At 44.9% G+C, this 27,795-nt stretch overlaps 1 protein-coding gene across 2 annotated transcripts; it reads right to left on the reverse strand.

The window, feature by feature from the left end:
* Positions 1-1,035: 1,035 nt before the first annotated feature.
* On the reverse strand, positions 1,036-27,212 carry NDUFA10 (NADH:ubiquinone oxidoreductase subunit A10). Of its 2 annotated transcripts, none has more exons than XM_056537091.1 (10): positions 27,056-27,212; positions 16,315-16,483; positions 15,963-16,178; positions 14,476-14,562; positions 12,834-12,955; positions 7,235-7,314; positions 7,076-7,130; positions 5,773-5,858; positions 5,350-5,458; positions 1,036-1,297 (listed from the first exon to the last, which is right to left on the reverse strand). In XM_056537091.1, the coding sequence occupies exons 1-10, from the start codon at positions 27,116-27,118 to the stop codon at positions 1,229-1,231; spliced, it is 1,056 nt and encodes a 351-aa protein (XP_056393066.1). In that variant the 5' UTR covers positions 27,119-27,212; the 3' UTR covers positions 1,036-1,228. The 2 variants fall into 2 exon arrangements, with proteins under 2 accessions (XP_056393066.1, XP_056393065.1); XM_056537090.1 differs by having other exon boundaries at positions 27,050-27,185.
* Between the last annotated feature and the right edge of the window lie 583 nt (positions 27,213-27,795).

Here is a 27,795-nt window from a genome sequence, read left to right on the forward strand (position 1 = left end):
ATATATATATATATATATATAGTAAATTTGAGTAGCCTTATTAGTCCAGTGATGCAGATGCAAATCATAAAATGTTGCAGTATCTTGTAATACTGCAACATTTTATGATTTGCATATATATATATATATACATATATATATATATATATATACACATACACACATATATATACATACATATACACATATGCACATACACCCTTACACACTTGGAAAATCTTCCACTTTGTCCATTCATTATTGACAGTGTTAGGCTGTAGAAACAAAAAGAAATTTAAAACCAGTGAAAAATGTGCACTAAGACTAGCACTCTGGTGTAAATCACGTAAATGGGGCTAATGAAAGAGTAAAAGCTATAAATGTAAAAACAATCAATGACAATTTCAAAGAAAATAGCAATTAATATATAGATATTCTTGTGGTTTTTGTTTTGGATGTTACATGCATCTTTATCCTGCAGTTTAAGGATTTTTTTTATATTCTTTACATGGGCACTGTCACAAAATAAAATAAATTAATTAAATTAAAATAAAACAAACAAATTAAAGAGAACTTTTGGTTTGTCATAAAGCTATAATCAAAAGTTTTGATCAGTCCAGGTCTGTGTTCAGACCTCAACCAATCAGTAGAATGAGCCAGGAAATGTATGCGCTTAGCTGGTTGTCTGCCAGCTCTGTGTAATAGCCATTAATATTTCAGCCAAGTGTCAAGGAGGAAGAATCAAGCTGCCAAAGTGCCACAGCCCCACATGGCTCCTCACTTGACCTAATCTCCCAGCCATTCCTAAACTGATATATAGAGCTCTGTACATAAATCAAGGAGAGGCTATTTGGAACAGGACAAGTGTTACGATTCTCCCCATCAGGAAGGGTATACCCTTATACACTCTGAAAGTCATCCACTTTGTCCATTCATTACTGAAAGTGTTAGACTGTAGAAACACACCAGTGAAAAACTGTGCACCAAGATTAGCACTCAGGTGTAAGTCACGTAAATGCAGCAAATGAAAGTGTAAAAGCTATAAATGTAAAAACAATGACAATTTCAAAGAAAACATTTATTTGTGATTGAGCATGACAGCAGCAACATACAGATGTATTATGTTCCTTGGGATATATAGCGTCACTCCTACTACTCCCTCATAGCACAGTCTGATCTTAAAAAACAAAATGCCAGTCATTGCAGTGAAAACATTAACAGGAGCAGATGCTGTGAGGCTCAAAATAGTTTATTTCAGCCAAATGTACTTGTCCCCAATATCTTCATTGTATCCTTTTGCATATTTTCTTCCAGGCAGCTGCAATAGAAAATAGCAATTAATCTATAGATATTCTTGTGGTTTTTGTTTTGGATGTTACATGCATCTTTTTCCTGCAGTTTAAGGATTTTTAAATACTCTTTACATTGGCACTGTCACAAAATAAATAAATAAATAAAACAAAATAATAGAACTTTTGGTTTGTCATAAAGCTATAATCAAATGTTTTGATTGGTCCAGGTCTGTGTTCAGACCTCAACCAATCAGTAGAATGAGCCAGGAAATGTATGCGCTTAGCTGGTTGTCTGCCAGCTCTGTGTAATAGCCATTTATGTCTCAGTCAAGGAGGAAGAATCAAGCTGCTAAAGTGCCACAGCCCCACATGGCTCCTCCCTTGACCTAATCTCCCAGCCATTCTTTAACTGACATATAGAGCTCTGTACATAAATCAAGGAGAGGCTATTAGGAAAGGACAAGTTGAAAGGTGTGCTGGCTGTGACACTCAAGGAGCTTGGCCCCACCTCTGACACTTGGGTGAGAAATTAACCACTTAAGGACGAAGGGCATACCAAAAATGCCCTTGCCCCGCTCCCATTCTATAACCAGGGCTCAGGAGCTGAGCCCACGTCATAGTGGAGTAGTTGCTAATGCCGAACATTACAGATCGCTGTGATGTCCAGCATTAACCCTTTAGACGCAGAGATCATAGTTGATTGCGGCATCCAAAGTGTAAAAAAAATATTTCAATTCCCAGCAGCTCAGCGGAGCTGATCGGGACCACCGCAGTGGAAATGCGGTGTCTTCATCAGCTGAGGCGACGGTGGGAGAGCCCGTACCTGCCTCCTCGCCGTCTGATGGGTGTCTTTATGCTCCAGGACGCCTCAGCAGCCTGGATCAATTGAGCACCGAAAACACTGATCTATGCTATGACATAGCAGTGAATAGCGTATCCAAACTGAAGATTGCATGTAATAGTCCCCTATGCGGACTATAAAATAGTGTAAGTAACTTAAAAAAAAAAGTTAGTGATTTAACCCCTTCCCGAATAAAAGTTTGAATCACCCTCCTTTTCCCATAAAAAAAAAAAAAATGTAAACAAAAACAAACATAAGCCATGTGCGTAAATGTCCAAACTATAATATGTTAATTAAACCGTATGGTCAATGGCGTATACTTAAAATATATAAAATTTAATATTTTTGGTCACTTTGTATACTACATTTTTTTTTTAATAAAAAGCGATCAAGAAGTTCCATCACAACAAAAATGGTACCAATAAAAACTAAAGATCACGGCACAAAAATGAGCCCTTACTCACACACTTACGTATACGGAAAAAAAAAATGTTATAGGGGTTAGAAAAGTAACATTTTTAAACATACTAATTTTTGTGCAAAAAGGTATTTTTTTACAGAAGTAAAACAAAATCAAGTCTATATAAGTTGGGTCTCATTTTAATTATATGGACAGAATATAAAAAATATATATATAAAAATACGCAAATTTGGGTCCAAAACTGGAATAAAAAAAAAATCAAAAAAGGTAGCATGAATTTCAAAAAGGGTACCAATAAAAAGTAAAGCTTGTCCCGCAAAAAATAAGCCCTCACACAATGACGTTGGACAAAAAAATAAAAGTTATGGCTGTCAGAACATGACAATCCAAAAAAAGGAAAATGAAAATGTTGAGAAAAAGAAAAACCTATAAAAGCTTTATTAAATTGATATCGCCATAATCGTACCGGCCCACAGAATAAAACTAACATTTTTTACCATACAGTGAATGCCATAAAAAAAAAAGAATTAAAAAAATTCTAGAAATTTTCCAATTTTTCACAATATTTCGGAGTTTTTCACAAAAAATGCTGCATGAATCAGCACAGATTTACCACTAATATAAAGTACAATATGTCACGAAAAAAACTCTCAGAATCGTGTCACTTAGTAAAAGCATGTCAGAGGTATTACCAGTTAAAAAGAGACATGCCAAATTTGAAAAATTGGGCTTGGTCATTAAGGAAAAGACAGGCGACATCCTTATTATTTTTACATTTCTATACATTTTGTATTGAGTGCACTTGACATTCTTCCTACACGTTTATAGGAAATAAGACGTCGCAATCAGACTTTAAAACAAGATTAGGGCCCTTCTCTGGAGCCATATAACCCATACTAAGCTTATAAAGCTTCCCTTTTTTGCTTATGCGGCATTATATCTAAAAAATAAGTACATCTATAATAACTCACAGAAAATGTCTTCTGGGTTCTAACAGAATTATGACATTTAAAAAAAAACTCAGCGAGACTATGTTGATCTCTGAAAAGTAGCCTACGGTTGGGGTATATAGCGATATATCAAAACAGTATGAAGACAAATACTGCTCCTGTCTATGGAGTTTAATGGACCAAACCGAGTCTACTGGTGACTGTATCTGGTCTATTTTCAAGTGTATGTTATTTTGTGCAGCCCACTGGGCTCAATGGACCCAGCCCAAGTAGGCCACAGTACATTTCAGAACACTTATGTTGGTATGCTGATGTGAACCCCAAACGTAAGCTACTATTCAGAATGGAGTATTTGGCCTAAGAAAGCAAAAAGACATCTGGAGGTAAAAAATGTACTCAATGGACAGTAAATGGTAGCAGCTATTTTGCACAACAATGTTTTGCTAAATTCCAACCTGTTAACCTGCATACATTGAAATATTGTTAACCTGCATACATTGAAATATACAGTGGTCCCTCAACATACGATGGTTCCAAATGGACCATCGTTTGTTGAAACCATCGTATGTTGAGGGATCCGTGCAATGTAAAGTATAGGGCAGTGGTCTACAACCAACGCCAACGGCTGTCCGGGCATGCTGGGAGTTGTAGTTTTGCAACATCTGGAGGTCCGCAGGTTTAAAACCACTGGTATTGGAGGTTATACTCACGTGTCCCCGCCGCTCCGGACCATCACCGCTGTCCTGGATGTCGCCTTCCATCGCTGTCGCAGCGTTCCCAACGCTCCGGCAAGGCCTCTGCTTCCCCGGAATCCTCATCACATTCACGTCGCTATGCACGCTGCTCCTATTGGATGACGGGACGGTGTGCGCAGCGACGTGATGACAACGATGGAGAGCGCCGGCGATGGAGGGGATCCCGAAGAGGACGCGCCGGAGCCCCGAGGACAGGTAAGTGATTGTCAGCGGACCACACGGCTATCCGGTGGCAGCTGAAGCAGTCTGCGATGCCGGATAGCCGTTTATGCGATGGTCCCGACATACAAAAGCATCAGATGTTGATGCTGCCTCTGAGAGGCCATCGTATGTTGAAATGATCGTATGTCTGGCCATCGTAGGTCGGGGGGGGGGGGGGGGGGGGGGCGGGTCACTGAACTTGCTATGATGGGACTGATTTTTTTTATTGCAAATATCCCTCCCCGTGTATTTTTTCTTGTCTCAAATGATTATACGTAATTAGGCTAAAACATTCCTATACATTTTCACTGGTTAGAATTAGCTAGTTTAGTTTATTATTGTGATCAGATTGTCCTCTGTAGCTCGATTATAAAAGGCATCATCTCAAGGTTATAATGTTTTCACCAATGCACAGGATGGGGGACAAATATCTGATCGTCACCACTAGAGATGAGCGAACTTACAGTAAATTCGATTTGTCACGAACTTCTCGGCTCGGCAGTTGACTTATCCTGCGTAAATTAGTTCAGCTTTCAGGTGCTCCGGTGGGCTGGAAAAGGTGGATACATTCCTAGGAAAGAGTCTCCTAGGACTGTATCCACCTTTTCCAGCTCACCGGAGCACCTGAAAGCTGAACTAATTTATGCAGGAAAAGTCATCAACTGCCGAGCCGAGAAGTTCGTGACGAATCAAATTTACTGTAAGTTCGCTCATCTCTAGTCACCACCAACCATCAGAACGGGGGTTTCGGCGGTCAGGTCCCTATGAGTCCGCTAGTTATTAACTATCAAGCTTATCTTTTAATCTTGAGATAACTAACTTTTCCAAACAAAGTCATGGAAACCTGAAAAGTTCTTTTGCATGAACACAAATAATATGTAAATGTCAGGAAAAAGTATAATTTTCTTACATCTCGGAACTGATAATACAGCTTGTCATACTCTAATCCACCGACTGTGACTTCTGGAATGAAGATGGGCAGGTTGAAGAGGTTAATAACGTTGAACTTGTCCTGAACCCTGGAATTAAGACACACAAGAGACATAATGAATACACATGCAGACAAAAGGATTATCAAGTTCAGCCCTCCTCAGTACTAAACACACGATACTGTGAAAGTCTATGCAACACACAAAATGGACAAATTAGCATGATATTACATCCAAAATAAGTATCCTGCACTTCAATGTAATTCAATAGGGAAAAAACTGATTTGTGAATTTTAAGAAACCTCATTTGAGGCCTTCAGCTTTTTTCAAACTCTTTTATACAAATGAAAGAAACAATCATCATCTACCTATCCACAGCAAAAGCAAGAATACAGAACACTCACAGCAAACGTAAATGATGGAAGGTGACATCATTCTGTTCCGTCCATGGAGCTTTAGTGATTTTTACATATTCAAGGTCTTCAGCAATCTGCAAGATGGATACATTTCAGTATGGCCTGCACAACTCAAAGGATAGCTGAATGCACATTTAACATTCTAGTGACTCTAAAAAGGCCATCAATGTTGTAGGAATGGGAACAAAAACATATGTCCACATATGCTCTGCATAAGAATAAGCCCCATTGAGGAGGAGGAGGAGGTAAACTATGGCTTTCCCACGTGTAATCTCAAGATTGAGCTTGTTATTCCTGTTACACATTTTTTTTCTTCCATGGCGTGGACAAAAATCCATGCAGATTTATTTCTGGTGAATAAAGGGTAATACATCCCACTTGCTTACACTGAATGACAGTAAATTGGATAATGATTTAGGTGCCATATTCATAAATAAATTCTCTTAAAAACCTGACCATGTGAACGATGCCTAATGTAGCCATAGTTGTGAAATAAAATGTACAGATGAGCGACAACGAAAAAAAAAGGAAGGCCCCAATACTATGAGGAAAAAAAAAGTGACAGGTTAGGTGCTATACATAATTGCTATACTTCCTATCTGTACTTGGTTCTATATATGGGGTGGGCTCATAACAATTTTATAATATCAAATTCACTAGCATCAAATAACTTTTTGGGTACTTTCCGATAAACAGTTTTTTGACCAATTCTAACAAGTACAACAGCTGACATATGCAAAAAAATTTAAAAAAATGCTTAGATCCCATGCTGAAAATGCTTAGATCCCATCTAAATGCGGTAACAAGGATCATTAGTAATCTATTCAAAGGGACTGTGACCACCAAGACCCCTCCTAAACTACAGAAATACATAAATAGACTCTAGATACTAATTACAAAATTGTAATTTTAACTCTTTCTACTCACCTGCATTTCCCTGCTATAAACCCTCAACCACTGGAGAGTAAGTAATCCTCTCTAAGCATGAGCATGCACAGTATGCGGGCTTACATTTAGGGAATGCAGGTAGAAAAATAAAAATTGTTGATTAAAATAAGCATCTTTTGAACTATTTATCGATTACTGTAGTTCGTGGGCGATTACAGAGGTCACAGTCTCTTAGATGTTACAGAAGCACAACTCCCAGTAGCCACAGACAAAGTCTTTCCAGGAATTCTCTGAGTTGTAATTTTGCAACAGCTGGAGGCCCCCTGGTTGGGAAACACTACTTTAAGTAGGATGCTGGATCACCAGAATCAGTGGACCATAAGGTACTTGGTCCCCTCCGTACCTGCTCCACATTCTGTACTTCAGAAGCAGTATACTGCAATACCTCAGATGTCTCTCTAGAATGAAGAAAAAAAAAAAAAAGGGATCAGCAAACATTGGCTGCAATAGTTAATAGCTTCAATAAGCACAAAGCATTATGGGAAATTTTTAAAATTCTCACCTAATTAGTGGGAGGAAGGATGATTTGTATGTATCCTCAATATTCTGGAGGTAAGATAGCTCAACTTTCTTCTCAGCTGCCTAAAAAAACAAATGAGAGATGAAAAATACATGTTAGGGTAGGGTCACACACAGCGCATCTGCAGCATACTTAAAGGAGTACTCCAGGATATTAAAATTCTAATTCCTTATGCCGGCAGTAAAAAAAATAAAGAGGTACATATCTTCTGTCAATCCCCCGGTGCCTCCGGTAACCCGCTCCGGCCTCCGCCACGATCCTTTTCCTAGGCAGTATGGTATGACTCCCTGACCATCGGCAACCAGGAAGAGGATCGCGGCGGAGACCAGAACGGGTTACCGAGAGAGCGACGGAAGGTATGTACCTCTATTTTTTTTACTGCCAGCAGTATGAATGAGAATTTTAACATCCTGGAGAACTCCTTTAACACTAAGGATGCACTGCCAGCAATCACAGAGTAACAGCAGAGCTAGCTCCCTGTAGCTCTGTGCGTCCGCTCCTAGTGGCTGATTTCCCAATGACAGTCACAAGATGACACACAGAGCTACCCAGCCGCAGCAGGGAGCTCACTCTGCTTTCGCTCTGTTACTGCCAGTAGCGCACCTGAACAGTTAAATATGCTGCGGATGCCCTGTGTGTGACCCAACCTTTAGACTACAAAATACAAAAATGTACCTCGGTGGGGTCACAGGTAAGTTAACCATTAGCTCAGACCTCTAAAGACACTCGGCTGAACAAAACATGTCAGGGGGCTAGGTGTGTTAATATTTTGAAGTCTAGTGTCAGAGTACCTTAAGCCAGCTGGTGGACTGCAGCTACCAATTTGCTAAGACAATAGAAGAGGCCGATAGGGTTGTGCAATACAGTGTACAGTTATAAGCACCATTGAGATTTTAAAGTCGGACATTTTGAATCCAACTTTTGTTTTTTCAATAGGAAGAGGGTCATGTGACACATCAAACTTATTGGGAATTTCACAAGAAAAACAATGCTGTGCTTGGTTGTAACGTAACTTTATTCTTTCATGAGTTATTTACAAGTTTCTGACCACTTATAAAATGTGTTCAATGTGCTGCCCATTGTGTTGGATTGTCAATGCAACCCTCTCCTCCCACTCTTCACACACTGATAGCATCACCGCAGGAGAAATGCTAGCACAGGCTTCCAGTATCCGTATACACTGCTATATACTACTATATACACCGCAGGAGAAATGCTACCACAGGCTTCCAGTATCCATAGTTTCAGGTGCTGCAGAATGGGCAAAACCAAAATTGGAACAGGACCCTCAGTTTACGCAGAAGATTTTGTTCAGTGATGAGGCAAACTTTTATGTGAATGGTGCAGTTAAACAAAACCACCGCTATTGGTCTGACACTAACCCACATTGGATAGATCCCTCCAAGACTGTTGGAACATGAAAATTGATGGTATGGTGTGGTATATGGGGTACAAAGAGAGTGGGGCCATTCTTCATCAATGGAAACCTCAAGGCCACTGGATATGTGAAATTGCTACATGATGATGTGTTTCCCTCTTTATGCACTGAAGCTGGAACGTTCCCTGAGTTTTTACAGCAAGATGGTGCACCACCACATTATGCGTGTCAGGTCCGAGCTTTCCTAGATGAACAGTTTCCTGGAAAGTGGATTGGTCATCGTGGGCCAGTGGAATTGCCCCCAAGGTCTCCCGATCTGAGCCATAGACTTTTATCTTTGGGGTCATCTGAAGGCAATTGTCTATGCTGTGAAGATACGAGATGTGCAGCACCTGAAACTACGGATACTGGAAGCCTGTGCTAGCATTTCTCCTGCGGTGTATATAGTAGTATATAGCAGTGTATACGGATACTGGAAGCCTGTGCTAGCATTTCTCCTGCGGTGTTGCTATCAGTGTGTATAGAGTGGGAGAAGAGGGTTGCATTTACAATCCAACACAATGGGAGGCACGTTGAACACATTTTATAAGTAGTCAAACTTGTAAATAACTCATGAAAGAATAAAGTTACGTTAAAACCAAGCACATCGTTGTTTTTCTTGTGAAATTCCCAATAAGTTTGATGTGTCACATGACCCTCTTCCTATTGAAAAAACAAGTTGGATTCAAAATGGCCGACTTCAAAATGGCCACCATGGTCACCACCCATCTTGAAAAGTTTCCCCCCCCCCCTCACACATACTAATGTGCCACAAACAGGAAGTTAATATCACCAACCATTCCCAGTTTATTAAGGTGTGTCCATATAAATGGCCCACCCTGTACACTATTGAGCCCTGTAGCACACAATCTTTATACTCTGGCAATATAGGTATTTTTTTTAAAGAGTTTTTGTGAAAGTATTTTTTAACCTCTTCAGGACATAGGGCGTATGGATACGCCCTGCATCCCGAGTCCTTAAGGACCGAGGGCGTATCCATACGCCCGTGGGAATTCCGGCCCCCACCGCTAGCCGGTTGGGGACCGGAGCCGGATGCCTGCTGAAATCGTTCAGCAGGCATCCCGGCATATCGCCCAGGGGGGTCATTATGCCCACCCATGTCGTCATTATGCCCACCCATGTCGGCGATCGCCGCAGATCGCTGGACAATTCAGTCCAGCGATCTGCGGCGATTCCGGGTCAATCGGGTCTCCAGTGACCCGATGACTCGGAATTACTGGCTGTTCGGGGCCGTCTCTGATGGCCCCGAACAGCCAGAGCCTGCAGGGGTGAGGTGGCACTGGTGCCACCTCACGATCGCCCTGATTCGTCGGCCGGATTACCGGCCGACCAATCAGGGCGCCTGCTGCGGGTGTCACTCCCGCACCCGCTCCGCCCCTCTTCCGGAGGACGTGAGCGGGTGCGGGACGTGCACCCCGGGTGCTGGGGACCCCGATCCCTGGCGTTAATGTTGGGATCGGTGCCCCAGGAGCAGCGGCGGGACTGACCTGCAGCGTCTGGATCGTTGGAGGTGAGTGACAGCCTCCTGCTGTTGCTTAGCAACAGCTCCCAGCATGCAAAAAGGGCATGCTGGGAGCTGTAGTTATGCAACAGCAGGAGGCAGACCACCACAACTCCCAGCATTCCCTTATGGGCATGCTGGGACTTATGGTTTTGCAACAGCTGGAGGCACATTCTTTCTATGGAAAAGTGTACCTTCAGCTGTTGTATAACTACAACTCCCAGCTTGCACAAACAGCTAAAGTGCATGCTGGGAGTTGTAGTGGTGCATCTGCTGGTTGCATAACTACAACTCCCAGCATGCCCGTTGGCTGTCGGTGACTGCTGAGAGTTGTAGTTTTGCAACAGCTGAAGGCACACTGGTTGTGAAACACTGAGTTAGGTCACAAACTCAGTGATACATAACCAGTGTGCCTACAGTTGTTGCAAAACTGCAACTCTCAGCAGTCACCGACAGCGAACGGGCATGCTGGGAGTTGTAGTTATGCAACAGCTGGATGTCCCCCCCAATGTGAACGTACAGGGTACACTCACATGGGCGGAGGATTACAGTAAGTATCTGGCTGCAAATTTGAGCTGCCGCAAACTTTCTGCTGCAGCTCAAACTGCCAGCGAGAAACTACTGTGAACCCCCGTCCAGGCGACTGTACCCTAAAAACACTACACTACACTACCACAAAAAATAAAATAAATAGTAAAAAACACTACGTATACACATACCCCTATACAGCCCCCCTCCCCTCCCCAATAAAAATGAAAAACGTCTGGTACACCACTGTTTCCAGAACGGAGCCTCCAGCTGTTGCAAAACAACTCCCAGTATTGTCGGACAGCCGTTGACTGTCCAGGCATGCTGGGAGTTTTGCAACAGCTGGAGGCACCCTGTTTGGGAATCACTGGCGTAGAATACCCCTATGTCCACCCCTATGCAAGTCCCTAATTTAGGCCTCAAATGCGCTTGGCGCTCTCACTTTGGAGCCCTGTCGTATTTCAAGGCAACAGTTTAGGGACACATATGGGGTATCGCCGTACTCGGGAGAAATTGTGTTACAAATTTTGGGGGGTATTTTCTGCTTTTACCCTTTTTAAAAATGTAAAATTTTGGGGAAAACAAGCATTTTAGGTAAAAAAAAAAATTTTTTTTTTTACATATCCAAAAGTTGTGAAACACCTGTGGGGTATAAAGGTTCACTTAACCCCTTGTTACGTTCCCCGAGGGATCTAGTTTCCAAAATGATATGCCATGTGGGTTTTTTTTTTGCTGTCCTGGCACCATCGGGGCTTCCTAAATGCGGCATGCCCCCAGAGCAAAATTTGCTTTCAAAAAGCCAAATGTGACTCCTTCTCTTCCGAGACCTGTAGTGCGCCAGCAGAGCACTTTTCACCCCCATATGGGGTGTTTTCTGAATCGGGAGAAATTGGGCTTCAAATTTTTAGGGGTATTTTCTGCTATTACCCTTTTTAAAAATAAAAATTTTTGGGGAAAACAAGCATTTTAGGTAAAAAATTTTTTTTTTTTTTTACATTTGCAAAAGTCGTGAAACACCTGTGGGGTATTAAGGTTCACTTTATCCCATGTTATATTCCCCAAGGGGTCTAGTTTCCAAAATGGTATGCCATGTGGGTTTGTTTTGCTGTTCTGGCACCATAAGGGCTTCCTAAAGGTAACATGCCCCCAAAAAACCATTTCAGAAAAACGTACTCTCCAAAATCCCCTTGTCGCTCCTTCCCTTCTGAGCCCTCTACTGCGCCCGCCGAACACTTTACATAGACATATGAGGTATGTGCTTACTCGAGAGAAATTGGGCTACAAATACAAGTAAAAATTTTGTCCTTTTACCCCTTGTAAAAATTCAAAAATTGGGTCTACAAGAACATGTGAGTGTAAAAAATGAAGATTGTGAATTTTCTCCTTCACTTTGCTGCTATTCGTGTGAAACACCTAAAGGGTTAAAACGCTGACTGAATGTCATTTTGAATACTTTGGGGGGGGTGTAGTTTTTATAATGGGGTCATTTATGGGGTATTTCTAATATGAAGACCCTTCAAATCCACTTCAAACCTGAACTGGTCCCTGAAAAATACTGAGTTTGAAAATTTTGTGAAAAATCGGAAAATTGCTGCTGACCGTTGAAGCCCTCTGGTGTCTTCCAAAAGTAAAAATACGTCAATTTTATGATGCAAACCTAAAGTAGACATATTGTATATGTGAACCAAAAAAAATTTTATTTGTAATATCCATTTTCCTTACAAGCAGAGAGCTTCAAAGTTAGAAAAATGCAAAATTTTCATTTTTTTCATCAAATTTTTGGATTTTTCACCAAGAAAGGATGCAAGTTACCATAAAATTTTACCACTATGTTAAAGTAGAATATGTCACGAAAAAACAATCTCGGAATCAGAATGATAAGTAAAAGCATTCCAGAGTTATTAATGTTTAAAGTGACAGTGGTCAGATGTGCAAAAAACGCTCCGGTCCTTAAGGCCAAAATGAGCTCCGTCCTGAAGGGGTTAATATCTAACAAAAGTTATGTTTTAGGTGGGGTAAACAAGATGGCAGAGTGATAGCATTTCACTGGGATCTTGAGTAATTTGAAGTTGTTACCATACCCTTAGATAACAATAGAAATACTCATTATTTACATTTCCTTTTTCTTGGATTTTCTTGTACACTTCAGCAGCTGGAACGTCCACATAGATAGCTATGTGTGGAGGCAGGAACTCATCAATGCTCACGTTCTTGATCTCATTGTAATGATTTACACCTAAGGAAAACAAGGAGGAGAATTTCTAAGTGAGGTTCATCAATAAGAATTGCCACTTCAGTACCATTTATTTCAATTAAAAGTTGGGTAAGTACAATTGGAATCCCAGAGGACACTTTTACACTTGATTTTGATCCATATTTTACATCGGTGTCTCCAGCTGTTGCAAAACTACAACCCCCAGCATGCCCGGACAGCCTTTGGCTGTCCGGGCATGCTGGGAGTTGTAGTTTTGCGATATGGTGCAGTAGCCTCCCATTGTTCTCAATTGGATTCTGCTGCACTATTCACACAACTGAATTTCCGCGGCCGAACGTGGACTGCAGACTCTGCACAATGCATGAACATGTTCTTTCTTTCGGCTTAATGCCCTCAGAAATGCATTGCAGTCTACTGAGCATTTAGGAGCAAGTCCTAGCACCAACTTGTTCTGCGGTCGATGTTAAGAAATGGAATATCTCTGGGCAGAAATTTGGTAGTGTGAATGAGCTGTAAGGAACTTATCAGTTTTTCAGTTTCACGTTGTCTGTATCACTGGCAGCTTTTTTTTAAAGGCATAGAATAGGGCTCAGTTATCAGACTAAGCATGCTGTGGTTTACCCCTGCCCCACACGGCTGTTCTGATAAGTATCTACATTTTTGTATAGGGAGGGATTCATTAATTAAAGGGGTACTCCGGTGAAAAACTTTTTTTTTTTTTTTTAATTAACTGGTGCCAGAAAGTTAAACAGATTTGTAAATTACTTCTATTAAACAATCTTAATACTTCCTGTACTTATTAGCTGCTGAATACTACAGTGGAAATTCTTTTCAGTTTGAAACGCAGAGCTGTCTGCTGACATCACGAGCACAGTGCTCTCTGCTGACATCTCTGTCCATAGCAAAAAAAAAAAATCCCCATAGCAAACATATGCTGTTCTGGGCAGTTCCTAAAATGGACAGAGATGTCAGCAGAGAGCACTGTGGTCATGATGTCAGCAGAGAGCTCTGTGTTTCGAAAAGAAAATAAATTTCCTCTGTAGTATTCAGCAGCTAATAAGTACAGGAAGGATTAAGATTTTTTAATAGAAGTAATTTACAAATCTGTTTAACTTTCTGGCACCAGTTGATTTAAAAAATAAAATAAATAAGGGTTTTCACCGGAGTACCCCTTTAAGGCTGACAGAAGCCGCCAAGGACTGCCCCAATGACTCATGGTTCAGGCAGCATGAATGTGATGGGAGGTTCCCTTTAAGGTCTCAAGCACATGACTATTACAAAGCCATGTTGTTTGGCTATAGACGCATGCTATATCTTCATGTGCCTCCAAGCAGACACAGGTCTTTCCCCCCCCCACAAAGAACCCATGTGCAATATGAGCCCAAAGGAGAGTGTATGCCATTGTACAGAGGTCGTGCACACGGTGAAAAGGGGCAGCACCTTTAGGTTACAGTACATAGAATCCAGCGGGGAACCCTGGTCAGGCATCATATAAAAGCAATCAAAGCAAATAAAATCATTTTTATCTGGAATCTACTCACATTCCTTGCGGATGTAATTGCTTTTGCACATGGCTTCAAGGAAAACGTAATCACTGAAGGGTGAGCGCTCCAAAATCACCCCCTGACCTAAAAGGAAAAAAAAGAAAATACTCCAGTTATTTACATTGTATCCACTGTATGCAAAATTACTGTAGCCATATTCTTAGGCAAAAGTGAGAAACATTGTTAGGGTACTCCAAGCATTAGGACAAAAATGTCATCAGGCAAAATACAAATATATATATCGTATATAGTCGTATAGTCGAGATATATACTCGTATATAGTTATTACATAAAATGATATGCTATTGCTTTTAATCACATACTGAATTCCATAGTTTGTAAAATGCTAATTCACAAATCTGAAGTGAACCTCTGCTTTTGGTCCTAAATAACTTTATGGGTCCACCAGTCTTTGCCAACTATTGAGGTGCTGCTGATACCAGCATCACATATTAATAGCCTATCACAGAGCGCTAGTAGCCTGAGTTACGCTCCCTGCCACTGCAGGTGCGCTCGGTCCCCTGCTTGTCCAATTAAGACTCCAGAAACGCATTGCAGGAGAAGGCTAGGTGCCTTCTGATGATGTGGGAGTCTTGTGATGAGCTAATTTGTACATCAGGTTACACTCTGTGTCTAACTGCATAACTATTGTATTTAATAGCCTGTGTACTGGGACCCATAGTTTACATGATATTTTAACTTTAGACATAAAACTTTGTCTTGTACTGAGGTACCGACGCTTCTTAGCCCCTCAGGAAACTGCTATACGCAGTAGAAACGCGTTGGGCGTTATTTGACGTTATTGGTACACAATACTAGTATAGTGCAAGAGGCACTTACTAGTGCCACGTATTCACTGGGTTCACTATTGTGGTGTATTTTATATGCAAATAGTAAAGGTTACGTTTTAATATGCTCTTCCCAATTTTCTTTTGGTAATATTGATTGCTGGGAACCTAGTATGATCCAGTACCCTCTCTGTGGTCTCATATTACACAGTTTAGTTGATTGGTGATAATGCCACAAGGTTTTTACTCCCCATAGAAATGAATGAAGCACGTACCAACCCCAACATGCGCTCTTCTTAGAACCGGGGCCTGTTCACTGGGACCTCGCATGGGGTCCCAGTGGTCAGACCCCCCCTTGATTTGACACTCATCCCAATCCTGTGGATAGGGGATAAGTTACCTTTTTCTCCAGTACCCCTTTAACAATCCTAGGGTTCCCCCATGAATAGTGCACAATTACAGAAAAGGCAAACTAAGGATTTTTAGCAATGCTTCCACAAATCCACTGCATGGGTACACAACATTGTAACAGTTTGATCCCATTCAGTGAAAGAAGCTTCATGGTATGAGGTTGTCGGGTGGCATAAACCAATTTACAGAAACAAGTTCTTGTCTTACCATAGTATAGGAGGGTACTGGTTTTTGTGTAGTATATAGGCATTTTAAGCAATCTTTAAAAATATATTTTTGATGTACCTGTGCTCAAAAGATGATCCAGAGCATCAGAATATTGCAGCATGCGTGCACAGAACAACCATATCTGCAGGCGATAGGAGTTCCCATCCGGACATTTGGGATCCTCATAGAACTTCTCTAGACTGGAGAGGCCTGCAAACTTGTCAGGCAGGATAGTCCCATCACCAGTGATTCTGTGTACATAATTCTGATCAGCTTCCGGCATATATTTCATACCTGGGTAAAAGAATTTATAAAAAAAAATGTTTTTTGCACTACCCAATAGCCAGTCAGAAAGCAAACTAACTAAAATAACATATATATATATATATATATATATATATATATATCCTCTAATCCACAATTGTCTCACCCAGTTTCTCAGCCAGTGCCTGAGCAAGTTTCCCTTTGCCAGAAGCCAAGTTTCCATCAACGGTGATGATCTTGCTGTTCGGCCCAAACAACTTGCTTGTTCTCTCGCCCAGCATGTATGCCCAGTAGCCATACTTCAGACCATGCCTTGAGCTGACATGGAGCTGGGCCTGTGTGAAGGTCAAACACATAGAAAGAAGAGGTCAGTTCTCCAAAGTTCCTGATCAGTATGTGACAGGTTAGCACTAGAAAAATACCAGAAAAGGAATAGTGTATATACAGTGCTCCCTCAAATTACAATATTAATTGGTTCAAGTACGACCATTGTATGTTGAACCCATTGTATGTTGAGACCCTCACTCTATGGAAACCTGGTAATTGGTTCTGAAGCCCCCAAAATGTCACCCAAAAATAGGAAAAAGTGAGGATTAAAGAAAAAAAAAAGGAGATAACTAATATAGATAAAGCAAATATTTACATATAAAAGTAAGAAAGAGCTGATGGGAGCTGTAAATCACTGTCTATTTCAGTGTTTCCCAAAGAGGGTGCCTCCAGCTGTTGCAAAACTTCAACTCCCAGCATGCCCGGACAGCCGAAGGCTGTCCGGGCATCCTGGGAGTTGTAGTTTTGCAACAGCTGGAGGAAACCTCTTTGGGAAACACTGGTCTATGTAGAGGACAGGAGCTTCTTCAGGGACCTGTACAGAACACGCAATGTCCTAAAAAAAGTAAAATGGAGCCGTCCTCACCTGATGTCCAAAGGTTTAACTTTCTGCCACCAGTTGATTTAAAAGAAAAAAGGTTTTCACTGGAGTACCCCTTTAAAAACTCTTACAGAATCAAGAACCATTCATACCATCTTTGATAACTTGCTAATATTTATAGCAAACAGTACTAAAGTTATAGAACATTTAAATAAGGGTATTCAAATGCTGAGAGTACCTCATGATCTTGTTAAATGTAATAATCCTCCCAGTTCACTGCCCCTATCATGATAAACAACTCCCTGCCTTTATTTTTATTATTTTTTAGTTTTCTACCTTAATATTGCTCTATATTCTCTGCTCAGTCTCACAGACTGGGAAGGGGCGTTCCCCAGCAGGCTGTGACATCATCTGAAGCCATACAGGGGAGAACTTCATCCCTCACTCTGCTACACACAGCCCCTCAGCATTTCCTGATTTTGGACTTCTGCCAGGCCAGCAGGAGTCCAAAGTCTGTGCAAAATATAGGGGAATATGTGCTCTGGACAAGTAGGGAGACACCTAGTGGCAGCTTTTTTTAAACACAAATAAACAAACACAAATGAGAGCGCTCATTTAACAAACAGCTACACTTTTCCCTATCTAGCGATTGTTTGGGATCTGGGTGGTCAGACCCCGACCAATTTAAACTTGATATGTCTCTAGGACATATCAAAAGGTTTTTATTTAAATGTATGGCACTGAGCACACTGACTGCTCTATATGTCTGGTACTGAGCACACTGACTGCTCTATATGTCTGGTACTGAGCACACCGACTGCTCTATATGTCTGGTACTGAGCACACCGACTGCTCTATGTGTCTGGTACTGAGCACACCGACTGCTCTATGTGTCTGGTACTGAGCACACCGACTGCTCTATATGTCTGGTACTGAGCACACCGACTGCTCTATATGTCTGGTACTGAGCACACCGACTGCTCTATATGTCTGGTACTGAGCACACCGACTGCTCTATGTGTCTGGTACTGAGCACACCGACTGCTCTATGTGTCTGGTACTGAGCACACCGACTGCTCTATGTCTGGTACTGAGCACACCGACTGCTCTATATATGTCTGGTACTGAGCACACCGACTGCTCTATGTGTCTGGTACTGAGCACACCGACTGCTCTATGTGTCTGGTACTGAGCACACCGACTGCTCTATGTGTCTGGTACTGAGCACACCGACTGCTCTATGTGTCTGGTACTGAGCACACCGACTGCTCTATGTGTCTGGTACTGAGCACACCGACTGCTCTATGTGTCTGGTACTGAGCACACCGACTGCTCTATGTGTCTGGTACTGAGCACACCGACTGCTCTATGTGTCTGGTACTGAGCACACCGACTGCTCTATGTGTCTGGTACTGAGCACACCGACTGCTCTATGTGTCTGGTACTGAGCACACCGACTGCTCTATGTGTCTGGTACTGAGCACACTGACAGCTCTATGTGTCTGGTACTGAGCACACCGACAGAGCTCTATATGTCTGGTACTGAGCACACAGACAGCTCTATATGTCTGGTACTGAGCTCACTGACTGCTCTATATGTCTGGTACTGAGCACACCAACTGCTCTATGTCTGGTACTGAGCACACCGACTGCTCTATGTCTGGTACTGAGCACACCGACTGCTCTATGTCTGGTACTGAGCACACCGACTGCTCTATGTCTGGTACTGAGCACACCGACTGCTCTATATGTCTGGTACTGAGCACACCAACTGCTCTATGTCTGGTACTGAGCACACCGACTGCTCTATGTCTGGTACTGAGCACACAGACCGCTCTATATGTACGGCACTGAGCGAACCGACTGGCACTGAGCACACCGACAGCTTTGTGTGTCTGGTACTGAGCACACCGACAGCTTTGTGTGTCTGGTACTGAGCAGACCGACTGTTCTATGTGTCTGGTACTGAGAACACAGACTGCTCTATATGTCTGGTACTGAGCACACCAACTGCTCTATGTCTGGTACTGAGCACACCGACTGCTCTATATGTACGGCACTGAGCGAACCGACTGGCACTGAGCACACCGACAGCTTTGTGTGTCTGGTACTGAGCACACCGACAGCTTTGTGTGTCTGGTACTGAGCAGACCGACTGTTCTATGTGTCTGGTACTGAGAACACAGACTGCTCTATATGTCTGGTACGGAGCAGACCGACTGCTCTATATGTCTGGTACTGAGAACACCGACTGCTCTATATATGTCTGGTACTGAGAACACCGACTGCTCTATATATGTCTGGTACTGAGCACACCGACTGCTCTATGTGTCTGGTACTGAGCACACCGACTGCTCTATGTGTCTGGTACTGAGCACACCGACTGCTCTATGTGTCTGGTACTGAGCACACCGACTGCTCTATGTGTCTGGTACTGAGCACACCGACTGCTCTATGTGTCTGGTACTGAGCACACCGACTGCTCTATGTGTCTGGTACTGAGCACACCGACTGCTCTATGTGTCTGGTACTGAGCACACCGACTGCTCTATGTGTCTGGTACTGAGCACACCGACTGCTCTATGTGTCTGGTACTGAGCACACCGACTGCTCTATGTGTCTGGTACTGAGCACACCGACTGCTCTATGTGTCTGGTACTGAGCACACCGACAGCTCTATGTGTCTGGTACTGAGCACACCGACAGAGCTCTATATGTCTGGTACTGAGCACACAGACAGCTCTATATGTCTGGTACTGAGCTCACTGACTGCTCTATATGTCTGGTACTGAGCACACCAACTGCTCTATGTCTGGTACTGAGCACACCGACTGCTCTATGTCTGGTACTGAGCACACCGACTGCTCTATGTCTGGTACTGAGCACACCGACTGCTCTATGTCTGGTACTGAGCACACAGACCGCTCTATATGTACGGCACTGAGCGAACCGACTGGCACTGAGCACACCGACAGCTTTGTGTGTCTGGTACTGAGCACACCGACAGCTTTGTGTGTCTGGTACTGAGCAGACCGACTGTTCTATGTGTCTGGTACTGAGAACACAGACTGCTCTATATGTCTGGTACTGAGCACACCAACTGCTCTATGTCTGGTACTGAGCACACCGACTGCTCTATATGTACGGCACTGAGCGAACCGACTGGCACTGAGCACACCGACAGCTTTGTGTGTCTGGTACTGAGCACACCGACAGCTTTGTGTGTCTGGTACTGAGCACACCGACTGTTCTATGTGTCTGGTACTGAGAACACAGACTGCTCTATATGTCTGGTACGGAGCAGACCGACTGCTCTATATGTCTGGTACTGAGAACACCGACTGCTCTATATATGTCTGGTACTGAGAACACCGACTGCTCTATATATGTCTGGTACTGAGCACACTGACTGCTCTATGTGTCTGGTACTGAGCACACCGACTGCTCTATGTGTCTGGTACTGAGCACACCGACTGCTCTATGTGTCTGGTACTGAGCACACCGACTGCTCTATGTGTCTGGTACTGAGCACACCGACTGCTCTATGTGTCTGGTACTGAGCACACCGACTGCTCTATGTGTCTGGTACTGAGCACACCGACTGCTCTATGTGTCTGGTACTGAGCACACTGACAGCTCTATGTGTCTGGTACTGAGCACACCGACAGAGCTCTATATGTCTGGTACTGAGCACACAGACAGCTCTATATGTCTGGTACTGAGCTCACTGACTGCTCTATATGTCTGGTACTGAGCACACCAACTGCTCTATGTCTGGTACTGAGCACACCGACTGCTCTATGTCTGGTACTGAGCACACCGACTGCTCTATGTCTGGTACTGAGCACACCAACTGCTCTATGTCTGGTACTGAGCACACAGACCGCTCTATATGTACGGCACTGAGCGAACCAACTGGCACTGAGCACACCGACAGCTTTGTGTGTCTGGTACTGAGCACACCGACAGCTCTATGTGTCTGGTACTGAGCAGACCGACTGTTCTATGTGTCTGGTACTGAGAACACAGACTGCTCTATATGTCTGGTACGGAGCAGACCGACTGCTCTATATATGTCTGGTACTGAGAACACCGACTGCTCTATATATGTCTGGTACTGAGCACACCGACTGCTCTATGTGTCTGGTACTGAGCACACCGACTGCTCTATATGTCTGGTACTGAGCACACCGACTGCTCTATGTGTCTGGTACTGAGCACACCGACTGCTCTATGTGTCTGGTACTGAGCACACCGACTGCTCTATATGTCTGGTACTGAGCACACCGACTGCTCTATATATGTCTGGTACTGAGCACACCGACTGTTCTATATGTCTGATACTGAGCACACCGACTGCTCTATGTGTCTGGTACTGAGCACACCGACTGCTCTATGTGTCTGGTACTGAGCACACCGACTGCTCTATGTGTCTGGTACTGAGCACACCGACTGCTCTATGTGTCTGGTACTGAGCACACCGACTGCTCTATGTGTCTGGTACTGAGCACACCGACTGCTCTATGTGTCTGGTACTGAGCACACCGACTGCTCTATGTGTCTGGTACTGAGCACACCGACTGCTCTATGTGTCTGGTACTGAGCACACCGACTGCTCTATGTGTCTGGTACTGAGCACACCGACTGCTCTATATGTCTGGTACTGAGCACACCGACTGCTCTATATGTCTGGTACTGAGAACACCGACTGCTCTATATGTCTGGTACTGAGCACACCGACTGCTCTATGTGTCTGGTACTGAGCACACCGACTGCTCTATGTGTCTGGTACTGAGCACACCGACTGCTCTATGTATGTCTGGTACTGAGCACACCGACTGCTCTATGTGTCTGGTACTGAGCACACCGACTGCTCTATGTGTCTGGTACTGAGCACACCGACTGCTCTATGTGTCTGGTACTGAGCACACCGACTGCTCTATGTGTCTGGTACTGAGCACACCGACTGCTCTATGTGTCTGGTACTGAGCACACCGACTGCTCTATGTGTCTGGTACTGAGCACACAGACTGCTCTATATGTCTGGTACTGAGCACACCGACTGCTCTATATGTCTGGTACTGAGCACACCGACTGCTCTATATGTCTGGTACTGAGCTCACTGACTGCTCTATATGTCTGGTACTGAGCACACCAACTGCTCTATGTCTGGTACTGAGCACACCGACTGCTCTATGTCTGGTACTGAGCACACCGACTGCTCTATGTCTGGTACTGAGCACACCGACTGCTCTATGTCTGGTACTGAGCACACCGACTGCTCTATGTCTGGTACTGAGCACACCAACTGCTCTATGTCTGGTACTGAGCACACAGACCGCTCTATATGTACGGCACTGAGCGAACCGACTGGCACTGAGCACACCGACAGCTTTGTGTGTCTGGTACTGAGCACACCGACTGTTCTATGTGTCTGGTACTGAGCAGACCGACTGTTCTATGTGTCTGGTACTGAGAACACAGACTGCTCTATATGTCTGGTACGGAGCAGACCGACTGTTCTATATGTCTGGTACGGAGCACACCGACTGCTCTATATATGTCTGGTACTGAGCACACCGACTGCTCTATATATGTCTGGTACTGAGCACACTGACTGCTCTATATGTCTGATACTGAGCACACCGACTGCTCTATATGTCTGGTACTGAGCACACCGACTGCTCTATATGTCTGGTACTGAGAACACCGACTGCTCTATATGTCTGGTACTGAGCACACCGACTGCTCTATATGTCTGGTACTGAGCACACCGACTGCTCTATATGTCTGGTACTGAGCACACCGACTGCTCTATATGTCTGGTACTGAGCACACCGACTGCTCTGTATGTCTGGTACTGAGCACACCGACTGCTCTATATGTCTGATACTGAGCACACCGACTGTTCTATATGTCTGGTACTGAGCAGACCGACTGTTCTATATGTCTGGTACTGAGAACACCGACTGTTCTATATGTCTGGTACTGAGCACACCGACTGCTCTATATGTCTGATACTGAGCAGACCGACTGTTCTATATGTCTGGTACTGAGCAGACCGACTGTTCTATATGTCTGGTACTGAGCACACCGACTGTTCTATATGTCTGGTACTGAGCACACCGACTGCTCTATATGTCTGGTACTGAGCAGACCGACTGCTCTATATGTCTGGTACTGAGCTCACTGACTGCTCTATATGTCTGGTACTGAGCACACCGACTGCTCTATATGTCTGGTACTGAGCACATAGACAGCTCTATATGTCTGGTACTGAGCACACCGACTGCTCTATGTGTCTGGTACTGAGCACATAGACAGCTCTATATGTCTGGTACTGAGCACACTGACTGCTCTATATGTCTGGTACTGAGCACACCGACTGTTCTATATGTCTGGTACTGAGCAGACCGACTGCTCTATATGTCTGGTACTGAGCTCACTGACTGCTCTATATGTCTGGTACTGAGCACACCGACTGCTCTATATGTCTGGTACTGAGCACATAGACAGCTCTATATGTCTGGTACTGAGCACACTGACTGCTCTATGTCTGGTACTGAGCACACCGACTGTTCTATTTGTCTGGTACTGAGCACACCGACTGCTCTGTATGTCTGGTACTGAGCACACCGACTGCTCTGTATGTCTGGTACTGAGCACACCGACTGTTCTATATGTCTGGTACTGAGCACACTGACTGCTCTATGAGGGAGATTTATCAAAAATTGTGCAGAGGAAGAGTGGTGCAATTGCCCATGGCAACCAGATTGCTTCTTTCATTTTTAAAGAGACCTGTTAAAAATGAAAGAAGCAATCTGATTGGTTGCCATGGGCAACTGCACAACTCTTCCTCTACACAGGTTTTGATAAATCTCCCCCTATATTTCTGGCACTGAGAACATGACAGCCCTATGGGGGAGATTTATCAAAACCTGTCCAGAAAATACGTTGCCGAGTTGCCCATAGTAACCAATCAGATCGCTTCTTTCATTTTTTAAAAGGCTTCTGAAAAATTTAAGAAGCGATCTGATTGGTTTCTATGGGCAACTATCTCCCCTACATATTTGGCACTATGCACACCAACTGTTAATTTCACACTGCCGTTGTTCGCTGTTCTTAAATGGGTGTTAGGCTTTTTTTCAGCCTTTAACAGCTGCTATCGAGACGAGGAACAATGGGCAATAACCACACATGATGGATCCCATTTACTATAATGGGGTCCTTCAGGCCCCGTTATTTTGTAGCGGGAGAAAAAGACAGTGCAAGCAGTATTTTTTCTCCCGCTATTCCGACTCCTAACTGCAGGGTGAAAGAAGCCTTATATGTACACCACCGAGCCCGCCGACTGTTATATACGTGCACCACCGAGCGCGCCGACTGTTATATACGTGCACCACCGAGCGCGCCGACTGTTATATACGTGCACCACCGAGCGCGCCGACTGTTATATACGTGCACCACCGAGCGCGCCGACTGTTATATACGTGCACCACCGAGCCCGCCGACTGTTATATACGTGCACCACCGAGCGCGCCGACTGTTATATACGTGCACCACCGAGCGCGCCGACTGTTATATACGTGCACCACCGAGCCCAGCCGACTGTTATATACGTGCACCACCGAGCCCGCCGACTGTTATATACGTGCACCACCGAGCCCAGCCGACTTATATACGTGCACCACCGAGCGCGCCGACTGTTATATACGTGCACCACCGAGCCCAGCCGACTGTTATATACGTGCACCACCGAGCCCGCCGACTGTTATATACGTGCACCACCGAGCCCGCCGACTGTTATATACGTGCACCACCGAGCCCAGCCGACTGTTATATACGTGCACCACCGAGCCCAGCCGACTGTTATATACGTGCACCACCGAGCCCGCCGACTGTTATACGTACACCACCGAGCGCGCCGACTGTTATACGTACACCACCGAGCACGCCGACTGTTATATACGTACACCACTGAGCGCGCCGACTGTTATACCTACACCACTGAGCGCGCCGACTGTTATACGTACACCACTGAGCGCGCCGACTGGTATACGTACACCACTGAGCGCGCCAACTGTTATACGTACACCACTGAGCGCGCCGACTAGTATAAGTACACCACTGAGCACGCCGACTGGTATACGTACACCACTGAGCGCGCCAACTGTTATACGTACACCACTGAGCGCGCCGACTGGTATACGTACACCACTGAGCGCGCAAACTGGTATACGTACACCACTGAGCGCGCAGACTGGTATACGTACACCACTGAGCGCGCCGACTGTTATACATACACCACCGAGCACGCCGACTGTTATACGTACACCACCGAGCGCGCCGACTGTTATACGTACACCACCAAGCGCGCCGACTGTTATACGTACACCACCGAGCACGCAGACTGTTAAACGTACACCACTGAGCGCGCCGACTGGTATACGTACACCACTGAGCGCGCAGACTGTTATACGTACACCACCGAGCGCGCAGACTGTTATACGTACACCACCGAGCGCGCAGACTGTTATACGTACACCACCGAGCGCGCAGACTGTTATACGTACACCACCGAGCGCGCAGACTGTTATACGTACACCACTGAGCGCGCCGACTGTTATACGTACACCACTGAGCGCGCCAACTGTTATACGTACACCACTGAGCGCGCCGACTAGTATAAGTACACCACTGAGCACGCCGACTGGTATACGTACACCACTGAGCGCGCCAACTGTTATACGTACACCACTGAGCGCGCCGACTGGTATACGTACACCACTGAGCGCGCAAACTGGTATACGTACACCACTGAGCGCGCAGACTGGTATACGTACACCACTGAGCGCGCCGACTGTTATACATACACCACCGAGCACGCCGACTGTTATACGTACACCACCGAGCGCGCCGACTGTTATACGTACACCACCAAGCGCGCCGACTGTTATACGTACACCACCGAGCACGCAGACTGTTAAACGTACACCACTGAGCGCGCCGACTGGTATACGTACACCACTGAGCGCGCAGACTGTTATACGTACACCACCGAGCGCGCAGACTGTTATACGTACACCACCGAGCGCGCAGACTGTTATACGTACACCACTGAGCGCGCCGACTAGTATAAGTACACCACTGAGCACGCCGACTGGTATACGTACACCACTGAGCGCGCCAACTGTTATACGTACACCACTGAGCGCGCCGACTGGTATACGTACACCACTGAGCGCGCAAACTGGTATACGTACACCACTGAGCGCGCAGACTGGTATACGTACACCACTGAGCGCGCCGACTGTTATACATACACCACCGAGCACGCCGACTGTTATACGTACACCACCGAGCGCGCCGACTGTTATACGTACACCACCAAGCGCGCCGACTGTTATACGTACACCACCGAGCACGCAGACTGTTAAACGTACACCACTGAGCGCGCCGACTGGTATACGTACACCACTGAGCGCGCAGACTGTTATACGTACACCACCGAGCGCGCAGACTGTTATACGTACACCACCGAGCGCGCAGACTGTTATACGTACACCACCGAGCGCGCAGACTGTTATACGTACACCACCGAGCGCGCAGACTGTTATACGTACACCACCGAGCGCGCAGACTGTTATACGTACACCACCGAGCGCGCAGACTGTTATACGTACACCACCGAGCGCGCAGACTGTTATACGTACACCACCGAGCGCGCCGACATCTTTACACTGTATTCCCAGCATCCTCATACAGCTGAGGAGAATTATCCGCTCACGAAGTGATACCGAAAAATACAGTTGAGAAGATTTATCAAATCCTGTGTGGAGGAAGAGTGGAGCAGTTGTCCATAGCAACTACTCCGATTGCAATGGTTGCTACGGACAACTTTTGCAGAGGTTTTGATCCATCTCCCCCATTGGCTGTAAACCCAATGACACCTGTCAGGGAGGACGCGTGTACACCGGACTACAGAGCACACTATTATTCCATTCCCTGCCATTATGTAATAGCCCGAGCCCACCCTCACCAGGCACAGGACGCTGGCTTTCCCGGTCACCGTCAGGCCACGAAGCACCGTCCTCCCGAACATATCGCTGCCCTTCCCGGGACAACCTGCGCCGGGGTCCTTACAGGAGCGGGCGCACGAAGATGACGTCACGGGCCGTCCCTGCTGCCTGCGTGTTTCTGAGGTCAAACCGCTAATTGTAGACTCTCAGCTGATGAAAGGATGCCGGGATGTGTAGTTTTACTCTACTTGTTGAAAGCCTATGGACAGGGATGATGGGATGTGTGGTTTCACTTTACTCATTGTAAGTCTATGGACAGGGGATGCTGGGATGTGTAGTTTCTTAATACGTATAGTTAGTCTAGGGGATGCTGGGAAGTGGATTTTCTTATTACTTTTTGCAGTGTTTCCAAACCAGGGTGCCTCCAGATGTTGCAAAACTACAACTCCCAGCATGCTTGAAGTTGTAGTTTTGCAACAGCTGGAGGCACCCTGGTTGGGAAACACTGCAAAAAGTAATAAGAAAATACACTGTGGACATTCAATTATTTCTCCATACCGTTTGTGGGACGGTTGGCGGTAGGAACATTAACCATTGGGAAACCACACCCTGGCGTCACGACAACAAAGGGTTAATACCAGCACCCTACATCACTATCACTCGCAACACCCTATTGCATCCTTCACCCCAGACTACCACACTTGGATATGAAGCCAATAGAAAGGTGTAGATCCAGCTCCCCACAAAAAGTGAGTTAAAA

Source organism: Hyla sarda, chromosome 8, assembly GCF_029499605.1.
Source record: "Hyla sarda isolate aHylSar1 chromosome 8, aHylSar1.hap1, whole genome shotgun sequence".
NCBI lineage: Eukaryota > Metazoa > Chordata > Amphibia > Anura > Hylidae > Hyla > Hyla sarda.